The 22,096-nt window shown below is 35.8% G+C and overlaps 2 protein-coding genes across 5 annotated transcripts in view; one reads left to right on the top strand and one right to left on the bottom strand.

Annotated features, from left to right (window-relative positions):
• LOC134543264 (protein unc-79 homolog) overlaps positions 1 to 1,417 on the top strand; it is a 250,667-nt gene extending 249,250 nt beyond the window's left edge. Inside the window, exon 50 of the mRNA XM_063388179.1 lies at positions 1,154 to 1,417. Coding sequence (XP_063244249.1) covers positions 1,154 to 1,339 — 186 coding nt within the window. The 3' untranslated portion in view covers positions 1,340 to 1,417. The remainder of the gene's footprint in view (positions 1 to 1,153) is intronic.
• A 4,910-nt stretch (positions 1,418 to 6,327) lies between these two features.
• Positions 6,328 to 22,096, bottom strand: part of LOC134543535 (formin-binding protein 1-like) — a 244,063-nt gene continuing 228,294 nt past the window's right edge. For 2 of the 4 annotated variants that reach the window (XM_063388376.1, XM_063388378.1), the window contains exons 11-12: positions 18,621 to 18,769; positions 6,328 to 16,428 (exon numbers count right to left, since the gene is read on the bottom strand). In XM_063388376.1, the coding sequence (XP_063244446.1) occupies positions 16,268 to 16,428; positions 18,621 to 18,769 (310 nt within the window). In that variant the 3' untranslated portion in view covers positions 6,328 to 16,267. The remainder of the gene's footprint in view (positions 16,429 to 18,620; positions 18,770 to 22,096) is intronic. The other 2 variants (XM_063388377.1, XM_063388379.1) reach the window with 1 other exon arrangement.

The following is a 22,096-nucleotide window of genomic DNA, read 5'->3' as shown; positions in this document are numbered from 1 at the left end:
TTTAAGGAATATTTTAACCTGCCCAACAGACAGGTGTAATCGAAAATTTGCCTGTCCGCCATCCAATTTGCCTGTCCGCTGTTTTACCCAAATAAAAAAATATTCAAAGTCGCTGAAAAAGTGAGAAAAAAGAATTTTTGCTATATTTTGCACCTATTTTTATCACACACTTAACATCCTTATTTAATCATCATTTTCAGACGAGTCACTGCACGAATTACTTGGCTGATTCTGTCTTGAACATCTTCGATAAGGAGGCTGAAAGGGTCGACGTTTTCTCTGAACATTATGATACCAGAGATTTATTGCTGGTGCTGGATCAAACTCACTTTCAGCCATTATTGTTTATTTATAGATATTGTCAAAGACGTTTTATTTGCGGTCGCGGTCGCATAAATGTTATTAATCACCTCTGCTGCATTAGTGCGTGCGAATAACCTCGGCGTCACAAGTTGCACCTGTCCACCGGACAGTTGCCTTTTTTATTTTGCCTGCCCGGACGAGATTTTGCCTGTCCCGGGCAGGCGGACAGGTGCTAAAATCGAGCCCTGCATACATACCAACATCCAATTTTATATATATAAACATTATGAGGTGTGCCTATTTATTTAATTTTTGAGATTTAAAAATGGGAGTGTTGCTCACAATATTGATGGGATCGTATATTTGCAGGCAAACTCACTAACTTTTAAAATAAGTGTAAATGCTGATTATCACAGTTGCACCACTATGTGTGTAAGACTCTCAACCCCTTCCTTCTACCCAGAAAGACCCCGAGAACTTCACGTGGGCAAAGAGCAACCTCTCCCTAGTTAAAAGGGTCAACCAGTACAGTCTGTGCACAAACCTGCAGACCAGTACTGTGTAATTCGTAAACTGGTAAAAACTCATGGGCCCAGCTAACTCAATGACTTTTAATTTCTAACATAAAATCATAGCTCCTGGTATCACTGAGCCTTACTTAGCACGTTAGCTAACTGAAGCAACCATTATTTTTCACAATGTAAGACAATGGAAACTGAAGTCTAGCCTTTAGTAACACTTGCTTTGATACTGGCTCCAACGTGCTCATTTGAATTGGTTTAGTATACATTCAGTGTAAGAGCATATGTGTAAGAGCTGAGCTGGGACGTGGACGGCGGGGGTGTTGCAGCTGCCCAGACACCTGCAGATACGACTGCAGACGTGCCTCGACTTCGCCCCAGTGGCTCCCGCCACCAGCCACCAGCAGCACGGCACTGCCAACACCGTGCTGATGCGCTGGCTGCAGCGCCTACAGTTCAAGATGGCTCAGATGGAGATGCAGTCTTCCTCCCCCACCCAGTTCTTAGTCATCTGAGCATCATTAGTCTCTTGAGATGTACAGTGAGAAAAAATATTAATAATAGTAATAAATGGCAAGCCTCGTAAATGTCAACAGTCTGCATTTTATCATTTGATGAGTCTTGATTTTCCCTGTTTTAGGCAATTGCCAATGCAATGGCTATCACTGTTATCAATGCAATTTAATTATGATGAAAACCATTATTTTTTTTACATACACAGAGATTATATATATATATATATATATATATATATATATATATATATATATATATATATATAAAAATTTGTGACCCAGTCATAAAAACAGCTCATCACGAAAATGTCAAGTCCCTATTTACAACAGACTTGAATTCAACTCTGTTTATTTAGGTGTAGTGTTCAGGTATTTGGTTAACTATTCTACTCAAATTTGCAATGCGAGTACTCAGAAGTCCCTAATCTGTACACATTCCCCAGTCCAGAACACCTCGGTACAATCTTTGTGGAACTTTGAGTTGTTCAACCTTCAGTAATATTTTCCAACAGAAATTATGAAAGCACTTTCTTAAAGCAGAATACCTTAAAAGCTGGATCCAAGGCCAGATTGGGCCATAAATAACATCCACTGTGTCGGCTAACTTTAGGTTTTTACCTGGAAGAACCACTTAGCTATTAAAAATGGAATAGAACTGTCAGCACACTTCTCAGGTAGATACGGTGCAGTGAGACAACCCGAGTTTCGCCCACACCCACGCCCCTTATGCTGCGACTGCCAGCGATCTTTATTTTTTGATAGCTCAGGCAATTCTTCCACCTAGCTAACAAAAAAAATAAATGATTGAAACTGAGTGTTAATATTATTTATTGTATTTTTACGATTTACCGCGGGTTCGTAAAGGATAGCCCAATTAAAGATTTTTATCACAAACAGTTTTATTTATTGCCACTACTTATGTCTCTTACAAAAATCTTCTAAAATGGCAAATAATTAATTACACTTAAAGAAAGGTCTATTCCCCAGTCACTGGTTCCGCACACCTCGCTGGGCCGCACCTCTGGCGCAACTCTCGCCGCAGCACCCCTCGTGGGTCTCCGCCGCGGGACTCCGTCGCCGCACTCCGTCACCGCCGATGCACTTCCCCTTCGCAGAGGTCCGCTCGACGCCTCGCTCGGAACTTCGCTTGGAACTGAACTCTTCGCCCTGGAACCTTCGTCCAGGGACTTTGCCACTCTATCGCCCGGAAACTCCGCCGCGGGAGAACTCCCGACTTCACTCCGAACTCTCCTGACTCCAGATCGGTGTGCTCGGGCGTATATATAGGCCCCGGCGCAATTCCAGAACTCACGAGAGCGGCCGGGGCCCGTCGCGTCACTCCGAGCCGTACCGACGGCAGAAATCTCTCGAAAACATGTGTCGGTGGCTCACGCAACACAACAGCTGGCAGGTTTCGGATGTCAAACTAACAGTGCCGCGCGGGGGGAGCGGAGGGCTGGAGGGAGATAAAGCGGCGACCCAGGTGCGCACGGCACATCTCATGTTACAGCGTGCACCTGCGCGTGACGCGGCCTTGCTAACGTTCGTAACATTGCCCCCTCCTTAAACCTGTTCGTCCCAAACAGGTAACGCACCCTTTCCTGCATATTCCTTCAAGCGGTCCAAATGTACCACTTTCATACGTCCCCTCTTTCCTCTCTGGATCCTGTAAACCACATCATTTAGGCACTTTAAGACCTCATAGGGGCCTTCCCATGATGCTTGAAGTTTAGGGCACCTTTCCTTTCTTCGTTCCCACAACACTAATATTATTTCATTAATTTAAGTGTTATGTCAAGGTTTTTACATATTTTTGATTCTATTCATAAATACAATTTTGCCATCATATAAAAACACAGAATGTATGCATCCTTACTTATGTTTTTATTTAAGTACACAAATTACAATGTTTTAAGTTTTGTTGTCCCAATAGTTAATTTATTTTGGATTCACATATACAAAATGAAATTATAGTACTCTATTTATCATAAAGCAGTATATTACTATAAATAATGGAATTTAATTTAAATATACAGTACAGTGAAATTCCGTTACAACGTACTTCAGAATAACGTATGATTTTAAATTCCCGCTCAAAACACCAATGTAAACAATGTAAAAATATTTCACTTTATCATTTAATACGTATCCCACCTTTCAATACAACGACCATTCTTTTCCAGTTATCAGGAAAATTTTACATAATAGTTACTGATTATGCGCAGGGAATTTACATTACGATTAATTTTTATCACTTTCAAGAATCGTTAACAAGTATAAAACGTAAACAAACATTGTATCAACGATTCAGAGAATCATAGTACAGTTTAACGCGCCATTCGTCCTCCTCCATGGATCACACACTTAGTGCACGAGACGATCAAAACAATCGATTGCTGTCTCGCCCCTCTTCAAAACAATTGTTTTTACCTGCGCCATCTTTTGGTTATTTATAGAGCACATTTTAAAAGTTTCAATTACCGCAGATACAAAGTTTAATAAAAATTATATTTTAAATTATATACTAAATAGAAAATCCAATAATGTTAATTTATGCAGGTTAATTTTTGAACTATTTGGTGTCACAACATGGCCGACACGCTTGTTTTGCCACGAAGGTCGGAATGTTGCCTGGCACAGCCATGCTCTCGACGCACGCTACTAGGAGCTATGGTTATCTATGGATGAGAGGTTTGTTTACGTGTGACATGGCACGAGGAAAACAATATTGTTGATTGAATATTTTAGTCAGGATGGATAGCCAAAAAGATAAAAAGAAATGCAAGCAGTTTACTTTGAAGGAAAATGTGGAAAATTTAAAAGTTGACTAAGGCAGGAAATATGCAGATGTGGCACGGTCATTTGGTTTGGTTCCCACTACACTGTCAACAATAATAAAATATCGCGAATAAATTATTAAACTGTATGAACAGTTATCTTTATCTGCTGGTCGCAAGAGACTTCGCCTAGGAGCTGACGAAGGAATTCTATCCCAATAAATGTACATATCTGCAAAATAGTTTAAACCATTTGTCATTTTGTATATGAAGGCCTAGAATTTAGGCTACTGTATTAAGTTCAGTAATTTTTTTTTAAATTCTTCTTGTTTTACAAATATTTGCTTCCAAGCTAATGTAACATTTGATCCCCTACTACTTTATTTTTAAAAATTCAAAAATGCTATGTTTTAAAGGTAACTTTCAGAATAAAGTACTTTCATTACTAAGTATAAAAGTTGTTCACAAAGCCATCTTTCTCACCTACATGTATAAAGAGTACGTTTTCTTCACAGATTTGTTCCATCTTTCCGGATGCAAGAGCAACCGATATGTCTTTCATCTGTGTTTATTATTTTTTGAATTATCTTATCTGTTTAATAAAACTCTTCGGCCCACTTGGCTATGCGAAGTTTATCAGAACTAGTAATGGTTCAATCCCAATTTCTCAAATCAGAATCTCAAAAGAGTGCCTTAAATCCTGACTAGGTTTTGAGAGTCAAAACTGAAATAATGTACAAAAATTAAATTTTTAACAAATATGAAATGCTTCATAGCATTTGTTTGTTGCTGAGATTGTTAGCTATATTTTAAATTAGAAATTCCTAACCCAAATTAAGAATTTGATAATATGATAAACTACTTAAAGTATCACAATGCCATCTTGCAGAATGATTTGACAACATGCCAGGAAATTAATAAATAACATTTTCAAGGTTTCCCCTCCAACTGAAACAAGACTTTTCTTCATAATTGCTAATTGTTTTTACAACCTAAAAACAGTTTTGGGATTCAGAAACTATCTCAAAAAATATATACATATCATCTCCATAACTGTTTTAAATTCAGCCAAAAAATTGATATAACTTACTGTTGAATCATTAAACCACATTGTAGGTTCTAAGTAAAGCAGTACACCAACGCTATCTTTTGCCATAAACAGGGCAGAACCTACAGAATATGTACATTTATTTCTAGATTTTAGCAACTTAAGTAAATAAAAACATGGGGACAAGGCAAAAGTATGTTAAACACATTGTAACATGTCTTAATTTACCATTAACAATTATTTATTGGCCTAACTATAAGATTTATAAAACAGTGAAAAAAACAAGAATAATTCTGTGTAATTTCTCAATTTTGTTTGGACGTTCACTGGGAAACCACGATTTTCCTCCATTTGAAAAACAAAATTTGTCTCTCATGTTGAGTAATGAAAGAAATATTTGTAAAGCTAGGTGTAAACATAAAATGTGTTGCATCTTTTCTCTCACCACCCCCCCCCCTCCCCCCCCCAAGCCCTTTTCCCCGTAGCCAAAGATAGGAAGGTACAAGACGTACAAAAACAACACAAGCAACTAATCACGTTTTTGGCATTCATAAATAAAATCAATGGTCTCTGTAGTAAAAAAATACATTCGAGCTATATCAAAATACTTTGTTATTTAAATTTGTTTCCTGTGTTAAAGATCTATGATCTTCTGTGTGATGTTTTCAAAAATGGAGTCAATCAACTTGCAATTAACAGCTATGTCCTACACCACACTTTTTTTAATGTTGAGAAATTTCGGGGAAAAGCTTTAAAAATGGTAGAGTTTATCATTTTCCACAAATTTCGCACTTCACCATATTTTTGGATCCCTAAATATGGCAGTGAAACCTTGCGAATGAAAAATGGCATGTTTGTGTATTTCAAGTGTGTTAAAGCTGATTTTTTTTAAAAGCTCAGTAGTTTAACTTATACACTTTTACAACTTTATTCTAGATAAAGTGTTCTTTAAAATATATTGGTTACTCAGCAAATTTTCATACTTTTCATTTGAATATTGTTAAAAAACATTATTACAGGTATATTATTATCTAGTCTGGTGTTAAATGAATATGTGTTTATTCCATTATGTTAGAATATTTTCTGTCAAAGTCAATGTTCACTGAAGAACCTTTTTAAAAATTTGACACTTTTCAAAAGAGGGTAAAATAAGGAGTTGGTTGTTTTCTTTGCAACAGCAGTTTTATTTCACATTTACAATTCATTAAATATACTGCAAAAAGCTCTTTCAAATGTAGGAATGCGAAATATTGCACATACTTTAGGTTAGTCAAAAATACAAACTGTGTTGCTAGTCAGTAGACGGGTACGGTTTTCCACATACACTTCGCGAAAAAAACAATTTTACTAATTTATGGCAACATATTTTATGTAATACTCATATATAACAAAAAAAAATATTTAAAAAAACTGAAGACTAATACTTATGTACATATTGAATAAAAATATCCATGACGTAAATATACATAATATATACATGTATAAGTTATTAACAAGCAAAAAATACAGTAATTATTTTGCATAAAATATTGACAACCTTCCCAGTTTGTAACAGTTTGCTTATGCAAAGCTTTGAATCTTTAATAATACACATGAATGCATATTATAGAAACATTCCTGCCGTACACATGTTTGTAATGAGTAGCAAGGCATTCTGAAAATGCTGCAGTCTTCTGGTTAATTACTACAATACACAATGCTTATAATTAACACACACATTTGGTGTTTAGCTTTTATCACCACCACATCTGAGAGAAAATTACATTAATTATAATTTTACAATATGATACTATACTGCATTCTATACCAACAAACAATTCACTACTTGCTGAAGCAGAAAACATTTTATTAATAACAAAAGGTGGGGGGGGGGGGGGGGGGGGGGGGAATTTATCTAGCTTTCAGAAGGCATAACTTCAGAACATTTATGACAGTGTTATATTTCATTTTTAACTATTGGCTAGTTATATCATGTCCGTTTCATAAAAATTGCTAAAAACAGCTATAATATAGATTAGGTATTAAAGAAATTTATTAAAACTTTGGACTGCAAAGACTTAATGGGCAGCCTGGAAAGGCAAGCTTACGCATTGCATCACAGTTCCCAACAACTGATTCTGCACAAATAAGGCAGAGTAAAAAATAAGGCAGCATGTTTCATCTGCATATATGTGATACATTCAGAACACTTATCCATTATGCAGGAACGGTATAACATTAGACTCTCATTCTGAAGGGCCTGGGTTGAATCCCAGTTCATCCAGATTTATATTTTTCATAGTTTCCTGTAGTCACTTGACGGTTTCTCACTATTGCTCATGCTCGTAATAGGGAAAATAAGGGAAACTCTTTAAGAAATAAGAGAAACAATTGATGTTAGTGAACCTGGTGACATGGAGTGTACCTATGTTTTTGTCTAATGTGTTTTAAGTGCGTGAGAATAATTACTGTGGTGGCATCTAGCAGCGTGGAGTGTGAAATAGCTTGAAAGCAATGCAGTAAAGTGTCTCTTGCTTCGCCAATGCTAATTGTCCAGTTTTCCATATTGTTGTATTACAATATTTTCCATGCTCTGATTTCCCTGAATTGTGAAAGATTTGTTCTCCTTGACATAAAACCAAAATAAATATCTTTTTCATACAAAGATCCACAACACTATGAAAATAAAATTTTAAAAAATTTAATTACAATTTGTTAATAGTGAAATAATATGCTGGACAACTGTGCACTATATGTGGATTTATTCAATTTGCATCACACTTATTTTCTTTCTCCCAAAATAAAGCATGCTGTTTGTGCTGACATCAAAGGTCAAGCTGTCCACAGACAAGCATCGTGTAAAGTGAAAAGCTTGCTTATTTAGTGTCATTAAGGCCATAGATTTACAGTAAAACTTCTTTAAGATGTTAAAGCAAATACAATTTCCCATATAAAATGGTCAAATACCCCATATAAAGTGCATTGTATAATTTTTTTTTTTTTTAAATTTAAATGAATTATTTGTTAGGCAAAAATATATAGATATAAGCCTAGTTGTTTATGTGTAGATTCTATTTTGGACCTATTATTAATAACACCAACAATATTAATATATGTAATGAATTATGAATATCAATAATTTTTGTTATTATTCTAATAAGATTGTTTTATGAATGAAATGAAGGAAGTTTTCAAACATGACATTATGTTATGCCGCCGCTGTGCAGTATGTATGAACATCTAGATGCTGTTGGCACCATTTTGTCACACACAGTTGAACATTTGCTGATTGTATGCAGTGTGAGCATGCTTGCACCTTGTTTTGTGCTGAAAAAACAACTTTTGATAGCCCAAGACTCTTTTGTGGTCAGGACTACTGTCTATCGGTATCTAATCATTAGTTCCACCTCACATTCGGGCAACAATTTCTGCTGTCAATTACTGCCAAAAAAGATTAATTATGTTTAGGGCCTGGAATTTTTCGCGATCGCGAATTTTGCGAAAATTCGCTCGAATTTCGCATGAAAACGCGAAAAGTAAGTACATTCGCAAAAACCACAACATTTATATATTACACTGCGAATATATCCCCGAAAAGTACCATTACAGTAGAATCCCGCCGATGCGACCCCCCTCTGATGCGTCCATTCCGTTTATACGACCGTTTTTTGAGAAACCGTGAAAAATTTGAGCAGAGAAAGTCGAAAATTTTAGTAAAATCGGCTGAAAAACAAGTCTGTTACACTTTGTTGGGCGCTATGTGTTCACGTTTATACTGGTGAGAGCTATACTGTAAGCAGGCAGGCATACAAAAGACAGCTAAAAATAGTACCACCCCTCTAGATTGTCCACGCGGCAGTGTCTAGCCGAGCTCGGCGCATCCACTATCTCACGAAAAGTCGTCTCAGCTGTCATGTTATCTTACCCGCCCGGCCCACACGAAAAGCCGCTGAGGTAGCTTCTGCGAGAGCGTAAGAAACTGGTCCGGCCAGGCTGGCGGTAGCGGCGGCTTGACGTCATACGTGACGTGACGCGATGCTTACCTCTCCCATTCCCTGCTAATTCTTCAAGGCTCATCCCTCCCAGAGCCACAAACCATGTAAACACACGCCCCCCCCCCCCCCCCTTTTTTTCCATCTAACATTTCAACACATTCCTTCCCTTATTTCAACCTTCTGCGTGAGAAACTGTCAGCATTCTCCTCCCCTCCCACACCGCGTGCGCCAAAAGCCAGGTTGTATAGTCCATTCTCGGTAAAATAAATATTTTTATGGGCTTATACGACTGTCCTTCGCCGTTAATAAATACTTTATAAGTTTAAGTTATTATGAAACAATTTGTTTATTAGTCACACAGCAGTTTTGCTGAAAAATCACTAATACCTCGAATTTTATTGAATAGAAAAATTTAGCAGGGCTGTAAATATATTTATTTTACTGCATACTGTAGTTACTTTTCCGTCTGCATTACGTGTTTTTTTTTTTTTTTTTACGCTGTGAAGGGAGGTGGACAAGATAATTGCTTGAGCTGTCAAAATAAACATTGCTGATGGCAAGGGCGGCCGCGCATCCTGTCGGTCTGTCGCTGTGATTATCTACTCCAAAAACATGTCACAGCATTTCAGGATAGCATTGTTCTTATATATTTCGTTTATAGCCGAATGTTTTCTACCTGATCCACACAAGTTCCTTCGCCATGTTTTGAACGAAAATAACCACCAGCCGGCTAGCATAGCCGAACTCAGGTGACGCGAATTCACTTAGCGCGAGTATTTATCGGAACCCATTGTTCAGGGTATGAGAGTCCGAGGTGTAATATGAATTTAAAAAAGTTGTCTTTTTTACTCCATAGACTATTTGATAATGAAATCTATGCGAACAAAGGCGATTTTTTATGTATTTAGATATATTTGGGGGAGGGGGGAGGTGGGAATTGGCCCGAAATATCGCGGGATTCTACGTATTTGCAGATCACTAATACTCACGTAAGGTTAAAGTATCATTTAACCCAAAAAATTCCATTGACAAACACCTAAATTCGGCTAAGCATGTGGCATCGGCAGCAGAAAAAAAAAAAAGAAAATTTGTAGTTGCAAACATCTATAGCAATGTTTCTGTTTTGTGTAACTGTTTTGGATTTAATTGGCTGTTATTATGCATATTAGTCTATTCCTAGTATACATGGATTGTTTATTAAATATGTAAACTATTTAATTCAATAACTGCACAATTTAGTCAACATTTAAAATACCGGTAAAATTTCCATCGCATAACGTAAATACCGACATTAAACCACCGCTTTTCTAATTTGAAAGTACCGCTTTTTGCATACTGAAAACACCGAAATTTTCCAGGCCCTAATTATGTTCAAAAGCTGGCAAAACTTAATACATGTGCACGAAAAGAAACCCCGGAAATTAAGATGACGATGAAATCCATTGCTTGAATGTTTTTTTTTTTTTTTTTACTAAACATCAGCGGGCACTAAACATCTCATTGAGTGGCATGATTTTAAAAGAAAAAGCTGAACGGATTTGATTCACAGTTAATGTTGAATTCAAGGCAGCAAATGGTTGGCTTGATAAGAGGGCATTGTGTACCGGGTAGTAAATGAAAAGTGAATAGAAAATGGAAAGTGTTATTACCTTATGGGCCTCGCTTACCGGGGCACACACATGGTGTGCAGAGCTTCAGAAAAACCACGCTATTTAAAACTTGCTCGATATCTGATCCGGACTTATTTAAGAATATGCTGAGGGCAGATGAGTAACTCTGTTTCCATTAGGGGTGAGCCGATCACCACATTTGCCGATCATGCCGATGCCCGAAATGTGGTACCGATCATGTCGATTTTTTTGACCGATTAGTGCTCTTTTAAGTTGGTTGTAAAATATGCTCCAAATTACTTAAGTTAAATAATTTTACTTGAAACTACTCATTACTGAATACCCTAAACAAATTGGTTACATATATTTATATGACAAACTTTTGATTTAGACACTGATTATTAGTTGTTCCCATAAACTAATATGGAAATCTATTAATCCCTTTAACAAAATCTATAACACACTGTTGACCAACTAATTATTGTCACACAATTCGAAAATGAATGTTTGTTTACATTTTCCGCTTTTTGACGCGATTTAAAATGCTTTCTGCTTGATATTAAGACGCTGTTCCAACTATATGCCAGCGCCCCCGGCTGACGTGGTATGGACACTCACGTAAGGCTGTTCCAAACACCGCCACCGTTCGCCCAATCATCTGCTTGCTTTTGTATTTATCGGGTGTCGCTGTTCTAAGCTGACGTCAGTGCCCTGAGCGGTGTGCGTAGGCTTTTAAAACTTAGCCTGTTTGTCTTATCTATCCAAACATTATGCCAGATAGGAAAATAAACCCCGTAGTTTTACGTATTTTTACAGTATATTTTTGATTTTAACATTATAACGTGAGCGTTTGTAAGCTTTTGTTTGCTTTAGTGCATTTATGACATGTTCAGTGGCGGCCATGTTGCGGTGTTTGTTTACCAGTGACGAGAAAAGTCTTTTACCCAGTACATATTTAAATTTCGCTTAAAACACTGCGATTTTGTGTAAAAACGCTGTGTTATGGCGATTTCGCGTAAAAACTGTATTTTACGGTGATTTCGCGTTTATCGTTGTTTAATCGCGATCGCGAAAAGAACAGGCATGACTTATTAAATGGTTTGGTGTGCTTTTGTTTACTTTTTTTTAACAAACGTACTTTTCATGAATATGTTTATTTTTTAAGAATAACTTAATTTTTTTTTTTCTGCAGAAAAGATTAAAACACGTTAGTAACGTAAATAGTACTTAAAAACGTCAAGCAACAGTTCTGAAGCAAAAAATATGTCAGCACTTTTGTGTTACGTAGAGATTTTTTTTGTCTTCAGAAAGCGGTAATCGGCAAAAAGGATCGGCATGCATGAAGCCGATCATTAAAATGACAAAAATGACCAAAATCGGCCGATCTTAATAATCGGCAATCAGCATCGGCTCACCCCTAGTTTCCATATAATGTTTTTATTTTTAACTGTATTTTTAGAAAAGTGAAAATGGCTAAAAGCGTGTTTTCAGAATAATGTTTAGGCTTGAAACATCAGGTACAGATGAATGCACTCAAAATTTCATAGTTTTCCTATGCAGAATGAGACGAATGCGCACTAGTCCAGAGCCATGCGCTTAGAGGCGATACCGCGCTAGAAACACCCGCCTCACAAATACACCCCTGATTAGGCAAAGCCTTAAAACTTCCATCAAAGTACATACCAAAGGACTTTCATAATGCTGCCTAATAAGACATTTATCTTATTAGGAGAGGCTTGACATGGTAGTAGCTAGGCATGGTCGGGCAGAGAAATTTGACTTCGGGCGGGCTCGGGCGGGTAATTGTCCAAAATTTTCGGAATCGGGCAATCTCGGTCGGGCATCAAAATCAGTTAATGAAATAAATTTTGAACATAAAATAGTCGTACTTAAGTTTGCATTGACAAACCTGAACTGTTTTTATTTATTTACTATACCGCACTGATATGAAAGTTAAACATTAAACTAAAAAATAGAGTGCATATTAATCTTGGAAATAAAGTGCTTATTAACTAAATTGTGTTTGGGTAGCTGCTTGAAGGTTCATTGTCACTGTTGATTGTTTGACCTACACTTCCACTGGTATCCATTTTGGTAAAATGATGACATGAATTAAATAGAAACAATTCACAACCACTTTCTGTAAATGCCATGCAACTACAATGTGTGTAATTAAAGTCAGCTTATAATCCTTCTCGCACACAGCAAGCAGATCCACCGGCCTTGAACACTACTTTGTGACTATTGAGCAGTGAGCATCCGCCGTGCGTACGTGTGTGTGTGTGTGTGTGTGTGTGTGTGTGTGTGTGTGTGTGTGTGTGTGAGAGAGAGAGAGAGAGAGAGAGGCGGGCGACCAGCTGCATCGTTAGTCAGCCAGCGAGAGTAACGGTAAATGTTGACCTTGACCACTTCCGCTTGCTGCAGGGCTCGCTCTCTTATATCTGTCTCCCCCTCCCACAAACACACTTGCTGACCGGGCACCTTCTTTATCTTATCTCTCACGCACACTCACTTCACCGGCTGGTGCCGGGACGGCGGCGGCGTGGCATGTTCCTGCAGCTGCCGCGCGTTCCAAAAAAAAGAAGCTTTGTTTACTTGCGCCGTGCGGTATTGCCGTTTTCCAAGGTGCCCAATATTTTCGGGCACTGAAATACCCGCCCGGAATTTCGGGTATAATTGATACCCGAAACACTGCCCGAAATTTCGGGTACCCGACCATCCCTAGTAGTAGCCAAGCAAATCGACATTTACTGTTCTAGTGGGGCCAACATGGATGAGTCAGAGATGCTAAAAGCTTTTTATAACTGGAGAAGCAAAAAATCCATACTGTTTTGAAAATGTAGGTAAACAAACATATCAGCGTGGATGACCTGTCACATCTTTAAACAAAATATGCACTTCCTGGAAGCCAAAATGAGAGTCGGGAACAGGGAGATGACTGCCCTGCCCACGTGGTAGATGCAGCAAACTTAATGAAAGTGAAGATACAGTTTCTTGCAGATGATTCCAGATCAGTGTTGCAACCCATGATCAGGTCGACCCAACTCTCCACTGTACAAAGTGTCTACATTAGGTACACTATAATTCCTTGCGGATTCTTGAAATTCATTGAACACAGTCATCACTGCCAACTGCTTTCAGAAAGAAGACTTTACAAGTGACAAAACAGCTCCAACTGTACTTGTTGTGAGGGAGCATAAAAGAATACATGGGCAAACTAAAGGAATTGCATGAATGCTTAAAAATACTAAGTATGTGGCATTTTGAGGTCACAAGCTGCAGAATTTCAAGCACACAGTACTGTAATTTTTTTTTAAAATTTAATTTAGAATATATGTCGTACTTTTTTGTAGTGACCTTTATTAAATAACAAATATGCAAGATAAAATTTTTTTAATGCGAAATTTGAACTTGTTATTATATATTGTTAGGCCCTTGTTTCCATACAAAAATTTTACTATTATTCCATTTTTTCACAAAAACTATGGAAAGAATATACCTATTACTTTTTTCAGCTAAGACTTTTTTTGCTGACAATCCCTTGAAAAACACCTTTAAAAGAATTTCACTGACTTTTTACACAATTTTTTTTTTTATATTGTACTGTTAAACCTTTCCACAAGGGTGGATATGAAATAATACTATGAATAAAACTATATTAACTATTTATAATTTGGAGCAACTATTAAAAAAAAAAACAGAAATCAGAGCAAGTAGTGTACATTATATCAGTCCCCATGATGACTATGAAATATGATCAATGCATTATGTTAACTGTAATGCAGCACAAGCACTAGATTCATCACTGAATGTTACTGCAATCACAGTAAGAAAACATCAAAAAATATTTCAAAAAAAAAGGAAAACATTTTTACATAACATTTCAAATTCTTAATAATCTACATACAGTATTATGAAAAAAATTATGCATCAATATAGAAACAACAAACTAGGTAACACAATTGAGAATGTGAAGTTCTGCAAATTGGTATCACTGCTTGAGATTCCCATTGTCACATTATTGTAAAAAAAAAAATTTATCAAAAATTTCTATGTTTATGTGACGTTACATTTCCAAACAGACCCAAGAATTTTCATGTTACATAGATAGGATAAACAGAGTAAAATATTACTGAAGAAATTATCAGGGAACCAATAGATTGCTTCCACCTAGAATAAAGGTTTTAATTATAGTATTGTAGCTTGATTTCATAATTAAAAAACATTTTAAAGTACCTACTTTAGAAACCCAAAATAGGCTTGTTGAAAAGTCATATATCTACCCTCATAAAAAACATTTTCACTTGGACCAATATTGAGAATTCAATGAAGTTAATTTTTAAAACACGAACTCATAATATTTTATGGTGTCCAAGAGTACCTATTCATATATTTTAATAAATTTTAATAAAGTAACTGTAAAGTGTAGTTCCGTGATGAACTGAGTTCGAAAAGTGTATCAAATTCCATGGTAAGATGTTCAAAAAAATCTTTCTTACCACCACTCCTCAATTTATTTTTATACAATTATGTACGGAACACCACTGACAATGGAAATGCAACGAACACAGAGTGCATATAAATTGTTCAAAAATAATAATTAATTATCCTTAAATATGTACTAATATATCCTTACGAATCATTATTAATAACAAAGTTAATACAAATACATAGTAAAAAAAACAGTAAAAATTCTATGATAAAACTCAAAAAACTTAGTTTTAACTTATTTCCTGCATTCCATAACATTTTTTAAAAACCTCTTAAAACACTGAATATATAAAATTTCTCATAATCATTACGAATCAAGTTCATATGTAGTAATAACAAAGCAATAAAATGCATGTACATTATTATTTTCTAAATAATTTGATTTTACAAATAAACAAATTTCTTAAAGCAGCTCCAATGATTCAATTTGATCTTAATTTCTGTAAATGGATGTAATTGATGTATAGTCATAAAACTTAATTTGCTGCTTATTTGGTTGTCAGAACATACATGTGCATAATGTGGTTTTCAACTTTGCATCAAGATGTTAACAGAAAGCAACATCAGTCTTACCTTCTTCTCAGTAACAGAAACACATGGACGATGAAGAACCACAATTTAAACAGTGGCACTTTGAAATTAATCTGTACTAAGACTATTAATATTGTTAAATATGTACATACAGTTATACCTAATATAACTTTGAACACATCAAAGTACATACAACAAATGCTTACATGTTCTCTCAAGCACGAACAGGAACATATTATGACACCTTTCAATCGGTCACCGTGCAAACAACTCGAATGATTTGAGTAAAAAAATGACTGTATTTAGTTTCCAATTAAAATACTGAGCTGTCCACAAAGCACTGCTGTTATGTTTCCACAGAGACAAGCGCAACACACTAATACACTGTTATGCTTTGATCAATTGGAATGTTAACTGTTACGCACCAACACAATTTGTTTAGGCAGATATCCTGAAGGACTATTTACTACTCCAAGCTGAATGAAACTACTCTTCCACTAACATGTGTTATCAAGTGTACATTCAATATAGGATGTTGGCACAAAACCTTCTTCCATGTCCGTCTGCCTGCGAACTCTCGTCCAGCCGTCGCCTTGATCCAGTTCAATGATGTACAATTCCTCACCATCCATCATGGGTATAGAACCTTCACTTGTGGCTACAATTATAAACAAATAAAATGGAATAAATACACAGCATCTAAACTGTACATTTTAACACACCATACAATATTGGTACTACAATTCTACCATAATTTTCCATCAACAAGAAATAATTTCTAACACAAACTCACGAAAGTGGCAATTTATATGCATGACCAATTTTCAGATGATACGTTTAAAATGAACACAATTTAAAACTAAGGAAATAATTAAGTTCCAGAAATTTGTTTACAAAATGTGAAATTGAAATAATTTTTATAAGTAACTCTAAAGTTAATGTGTTTCTGTTGTACAGTCCACTCTCGATTCGACGAGCCACCATGTTTTCTGGTGTAGCGGACTGACTTATAAAACAATAATTGTGTTAAAGATTTTTTTTTTTAAATGTTATGATTCTTTGTCAGGTTTCTTGGTGTAATGTAAATAATATCTATTTGTACATTTTAGAGGTATTCGTGTTTTGGTAATGTGTTTTTATGTCATGTTTTACTTTAGTTTATGTTATAAATACTTCTGATAGTTTATTTACCGTGTTTTATCGCATAATCGTCGCATTATGTTTTTGGTCCCGCTGTTAGATTCCGAAAGCTTTGTGTAGGTAGTTTTCCCATATAAAACTATGTACTTTAAAGTTGAAATCTAATATTTTCTTCGATACTACCCCTTACTTATTTAATTAATAGAAATACAAAGTGTCTGATGTGTAAATTTTCTTTTAAAGACTTTTCAAACATCATAATCTTTATCTGTTCCATCTTCATCGCCCCTGTGTAGCGCTTATAAAAATGTAGCCAGCGCTAATTGGCATCATTCATGTTTATTTATGTCGATTCTGATATAGAGAACGCGAACGTAGTCAAATAGATATTCATAGCTCAACAACTGCATGCATGCGCATGCTCTGTCTAGTGCTAAGTTAACTACATTTGATAGCCAACACTATTTTGTGGTAAAAGTGTACTACGAAGATAGTTATGCGTTAATTCCGCCTCATGGGTCACGGTTTTCATTTTTCTGTATAAAATTGAACAAAATGTTTTTCTTGGATGACTTATTAACTTAAAAAGTTTGGTGTGTTTTTGTATACTCTACTTTTCAAATAAATGTACTTTCCATGAATAAGTTTTGTTTTTATGAATAACTTTACCTGACAAAAGATGCTTTCTTTGCATAAAAAATGTACCCCTACTTTTCAAATACAATTTTAGTATAAAATGTGTGACGATTATGTGATAAAAAAAAGGGGGTTATCTGTAAAGTCGGTTTACGGATGATAATTTTACGTGATAACGTCATAAGAAAACATTGATGAAAAATTGCATACTTTTTAATTTTCAAATATTATTTGTAGTTTTTGCAAATTTAATTTAAATAATTTGTTTAAATATAATCACGAACAATTAGTTAAAAAGCCCACCTTAACCTGTTTGATATTATAGAAGATTTTCTTGCACAGTGGTTGACCGGTTCTTGCACGCTCGGCTCAGGCGGAACATGACAATGAGTCATGCTTTTTCGTGCGTGCAGCGGCGTTCATCGATTTATAAGATGTTATCACGTCAAAATAGTAATTTGGTAAAGATGCTGAATGTTGGTTTTTTTTTTTTTTGGGTGCTACTTTCTGTATTTCATTTATTTACCAATGTTTGGGTACTGGAATGACTCTTGAATGTTTGAGATTATTTGGCTAATGTTTTACATCAGAGCATGAGGAAAAGGACTCGTGATGGACAAGAGTCTGGGTCCTGGACAACTGGAGGAATGTCTGCCTCATGGAGTACTTGTGTGACCATTGAGAATTACACGAGCAGTACCCAGCAGTTCTCACGGAAACATCACCCTGGTTTGCAATACGAGGACATAGCAGCAACAGCAACTACAGAACACTCATCAACCAGCCAACCAGCCAGCCAGCCAGCGACCTACGGTAACAACATTTGCAAGTAGGACAATGCTTTCAAAATAAACACAACATAAATACTTTTCTTGCCAATATTTCCATCATTTTTTGACTTATTAAACCAAAGTTTTTGCAGTTTCAAAAAAAAAGAGGGTGGTTACTTAGAGGGGCGTTATTCCCGGAATCACAGAATCAAGAGTTGGCCACGAAAAGTATCTGTTAACATTGTATTCCTCACTGTGCAACAAACAGTAACATGGAAGGAATGTAAACATGCTACAGACATACCTTCGAACGGGTAGAGAGCCCTGCAGATGCCGAGTGGCGGCAACGCGTCTCCGTCCACCACGTAGTCGCCAGCCTGGGAGTGCTCCGGGTCCGAGTCGGGGAGGGAGGTGTGCGACGTCCCCAGGCCGGACTCGGGACTGTGAGAGGAGCTGCATGTTTGTTATATACACATGTGTACAGCATCAGCTACAGGGATGTGCAAGGCTCTCCAGTCACTGCTTGTTATCGCATACGCACTAAGTGCTTAGCAGACACTAAATACCGTAATTATTTCATATTGACCTTACTTTCCTGAGAACTAACACCTCTATTTCTTCAAAGCTTCTATACTTCTTTCTATAAATCTATAAGAAACTATTTTCACAACTACATGCCATCATTACATTAATTAGAATTTAATTTTAATTTTATTAGTTTAGAAATGACCATAAATATTGAGAGAATTTATAAAACTATTCATTTAATCTTCACATATAAAATGTAAACTAAAAGATGAATAATACAAATCCACTTTGAGAAAAATTTATTATATCCCTTTGATGTTGGTGTGTTGTATGCTTCAGTGTAATTTTGCATTAAATCAACATATATATAGAGTGAAACCTCGATTCTAAGTACACTCACGGTTCTCCAAAATTTGTCCTTACGACCGAGTTGTACGTACAAACCAGCGAGGCCAAATTACGTCCATTTGTGGCTATCCCCCCCCCCCCCCCCCCCTTTTTCCCACCGCTGCCGCGGAAAATGAATTGCTGTTGCTGTGTCCCGCTGCCACGGGAAATGACCTGCCGTGTCTATATATTATGCTGATGTATTTTCGATCAAAATTATATCCTATTAATGCAGAACCACACTTGAGCTAATCAAACGTAAAAATAGAAAAAAACTTGACACTGAAGGCAGTGTCGTAAGCCCCGTGTTTACATTTTTTTTTTAAATTTTATATCAATAAAATAATGATTAACACACAATATATTTGCTCAAATAAAAAAATACCGTGGGTACTTTAAGTATAGATATGATTAGCTAGTAGGCCTAAAACCATCGTAAAAAACGTAATTTTTTAGTCGGCAATGAACATTTTAAATCCCAAAATATACAAATTTTATAACATGAAATGTTGCTTTTATTTCTAAACATGTAATGATTTAAGCCTAGGCGTGTAAAATTCCGAGTAATTATAGCAGGAGACAATCTAAAATGCACGAGGGAAAAACGTAAACTCACGAATGTATAAACGTAACGGGAATGTCGGGAATATTACATGGCTGCTTGTAAGTTCTGATACTGTATTTATGTCACAACTTAGCCGAAATACTGGTGCGAGACATAAACTTCACAAGATAAAATGAGCGGAGTTTTGGTAACTGTTTTATACGTATTTTATAATTTCGGAAGTATTGTATAGTTGACGCATATTTTTTAAACTAACCATTTATTTCTGAGGATTGTAAATAATTAATTATTGGTATCAAGACATCAAGATGAACATAAACTTGAACATGTCACGGCAGCAAGAAAACTGGTGCGTATACCAATAAACTGGTATTAGAACTGGGCAAAACTGGTGTGTCAGTTATACTGCGCATGCGCAGCGCAGCTCAGAGAACAGAGAGAGCCAGCCGACGGCTACGCCGTGCCGTAACAGCAGCTGATCGAGTACAATGACCTTCCTCCGCGCATGGCGCGTTATTGATGATAAATTTCCATCAATTTGCGGTCATTTTTTTTAGTTTTTTACTGTGGCGCAATGCGTATCTGTAATGTAGCCCGTATTTGTTCTGAATGCTGCAGGATGTGACTGTATTTTAATTAACTTTAATGTATTTCTTACAGTTTTTAATATTTTTAAACTTTTTTTCCCCCCCAAAATTTGTATGTACGACCGAGGTGTACGTACAAACCAGGGGCCGTACGAGCGAGGTTTTACTGTACCAATATTAAACAGAAAATTTAACTACAAGTGAGTTAAAATACAGTAATAAAAACCTTTTAAATAAGAAGCAAACAAATTAAATACAACACCAAAGTTTGCATGTAGTCATGTGTTGTGTCAGAAATGACTTGCACATCCTTGAGTTATAATATTTTTAAAAAAGTGTTGAATAAATAAAAATTCATTAATGTTTATTATACTTCCATTTTTAATCAAATAAACTCCACACAACTTTTTGTAACATGTGCTGAAAAACAATGGTTTTGCTAGTTATTCAAAACATCGCAATGCCACAAAGCAACACTGAATACTACAAGTTCACGCTGCTTATCAAAAGGAGACAAACATATGTTTGAGAGTGTGTGTATTTGTGATAAAGATGTTACATTGATGACTGAAGGTTTGCGGTTGCAGTCATCTATGGTTGCTGAAAAACTTTAATGATTAAAAAACTTTCAGGAATAGGGAAATCATGCTGCTGGGAAAAAATATGTTGTCGCAGAAAGTTGTATAAATGGAGTTTGAGTAATAATGGTGTTATAATCAAAAAAAATTTTAAACCTGAGAATTTAATGTGTGTTGTTATTGATAATTATTTTTTAATTCTTTATTTTTCATGTGTGTAAAATAGCATTTATGTCACACATTCCTTACACAGATGTTAATGACACTTCATTGCAGTAAACAAACAGCTGCCGTCTGTAGCCATTTTACATGAATTATGCTTTTTCCTTGTACCATGGTTAACTTATTACCATTTGATATTAACCCATAAATTAAATAGTTACCACCTGGTATCTTAAACAATGTGTATATAAAAAGTATGTTACTAGCAATATTGATATATTTAAAAGTACTCTTGAAGCAAAAATAAACAGTGCTGGAAAAAATAAGTGGCAGATGGCAGTACTGGTACCCAGAATGCCATTTATCTAACAGAAAATAATTGAAGGTATTTTATAATTTTCTATAGTTTAGTTCATGTAAACATTTAATACAAACATAAAAATGTGGTTACAAGTTCTGTTTACAAAGGTATAGCACAAGGATTATTCTAAACAACCAATAGGTATTTTGGGTTATGATCTAAATTTTATTAGTGTGACACTTATTCGAGAGCATGGCTTACTTGGATAAATACGGTACACATTAGAAGACATACTCAATTTTGATAATTAAAGCTGCTTTACTATATCTTATTAAACATTCAAAACGAACGAATGACTATTAGGTGTAATATTAAGAACTCGTAAAGTGTAGTCAACAACACTAATTGTAGAAAAAAAAAGAAGGAACAAAAAATTATTTAAATGTTAAATTATTACAGAGTGTAAAAAATTCAAACATACACAAGAAATATTTATAAGTAGAGCTAATCATAACTCAGATGTTTCAATCATATTACTGAAGGGCCTCGCCTAACTGGGCACACCCACATTGTGCAGAGCTGCGGAAAAAACCTGTCAATAAAAAAAACTGCTCAAAATATCACCGTGTATGTTTAAAAAAGGCATTTAAGCATTCACAAAGGTTGTAGGAC

The sequence above is a fragment of the Bacillus rossius genome, chromosome 1 (assembly GCF_032445375.1).
Source record: "Bacillus rossius redtenbacheri isolate Brsri chromosome 1, Brsri_v3, whole genome shotgun sequence".
NCBI lineage: Eukaryota > Metazoa > Arthropoda > Insecta > Phasmatodea > Bacillidae > Bacillus > Bacillus rossius.
The sequence above is the reverse complement of the archived record's forward strand: the minus strand, read 5'-3'. Positions and strand labels throughout refer to the sequence as shown.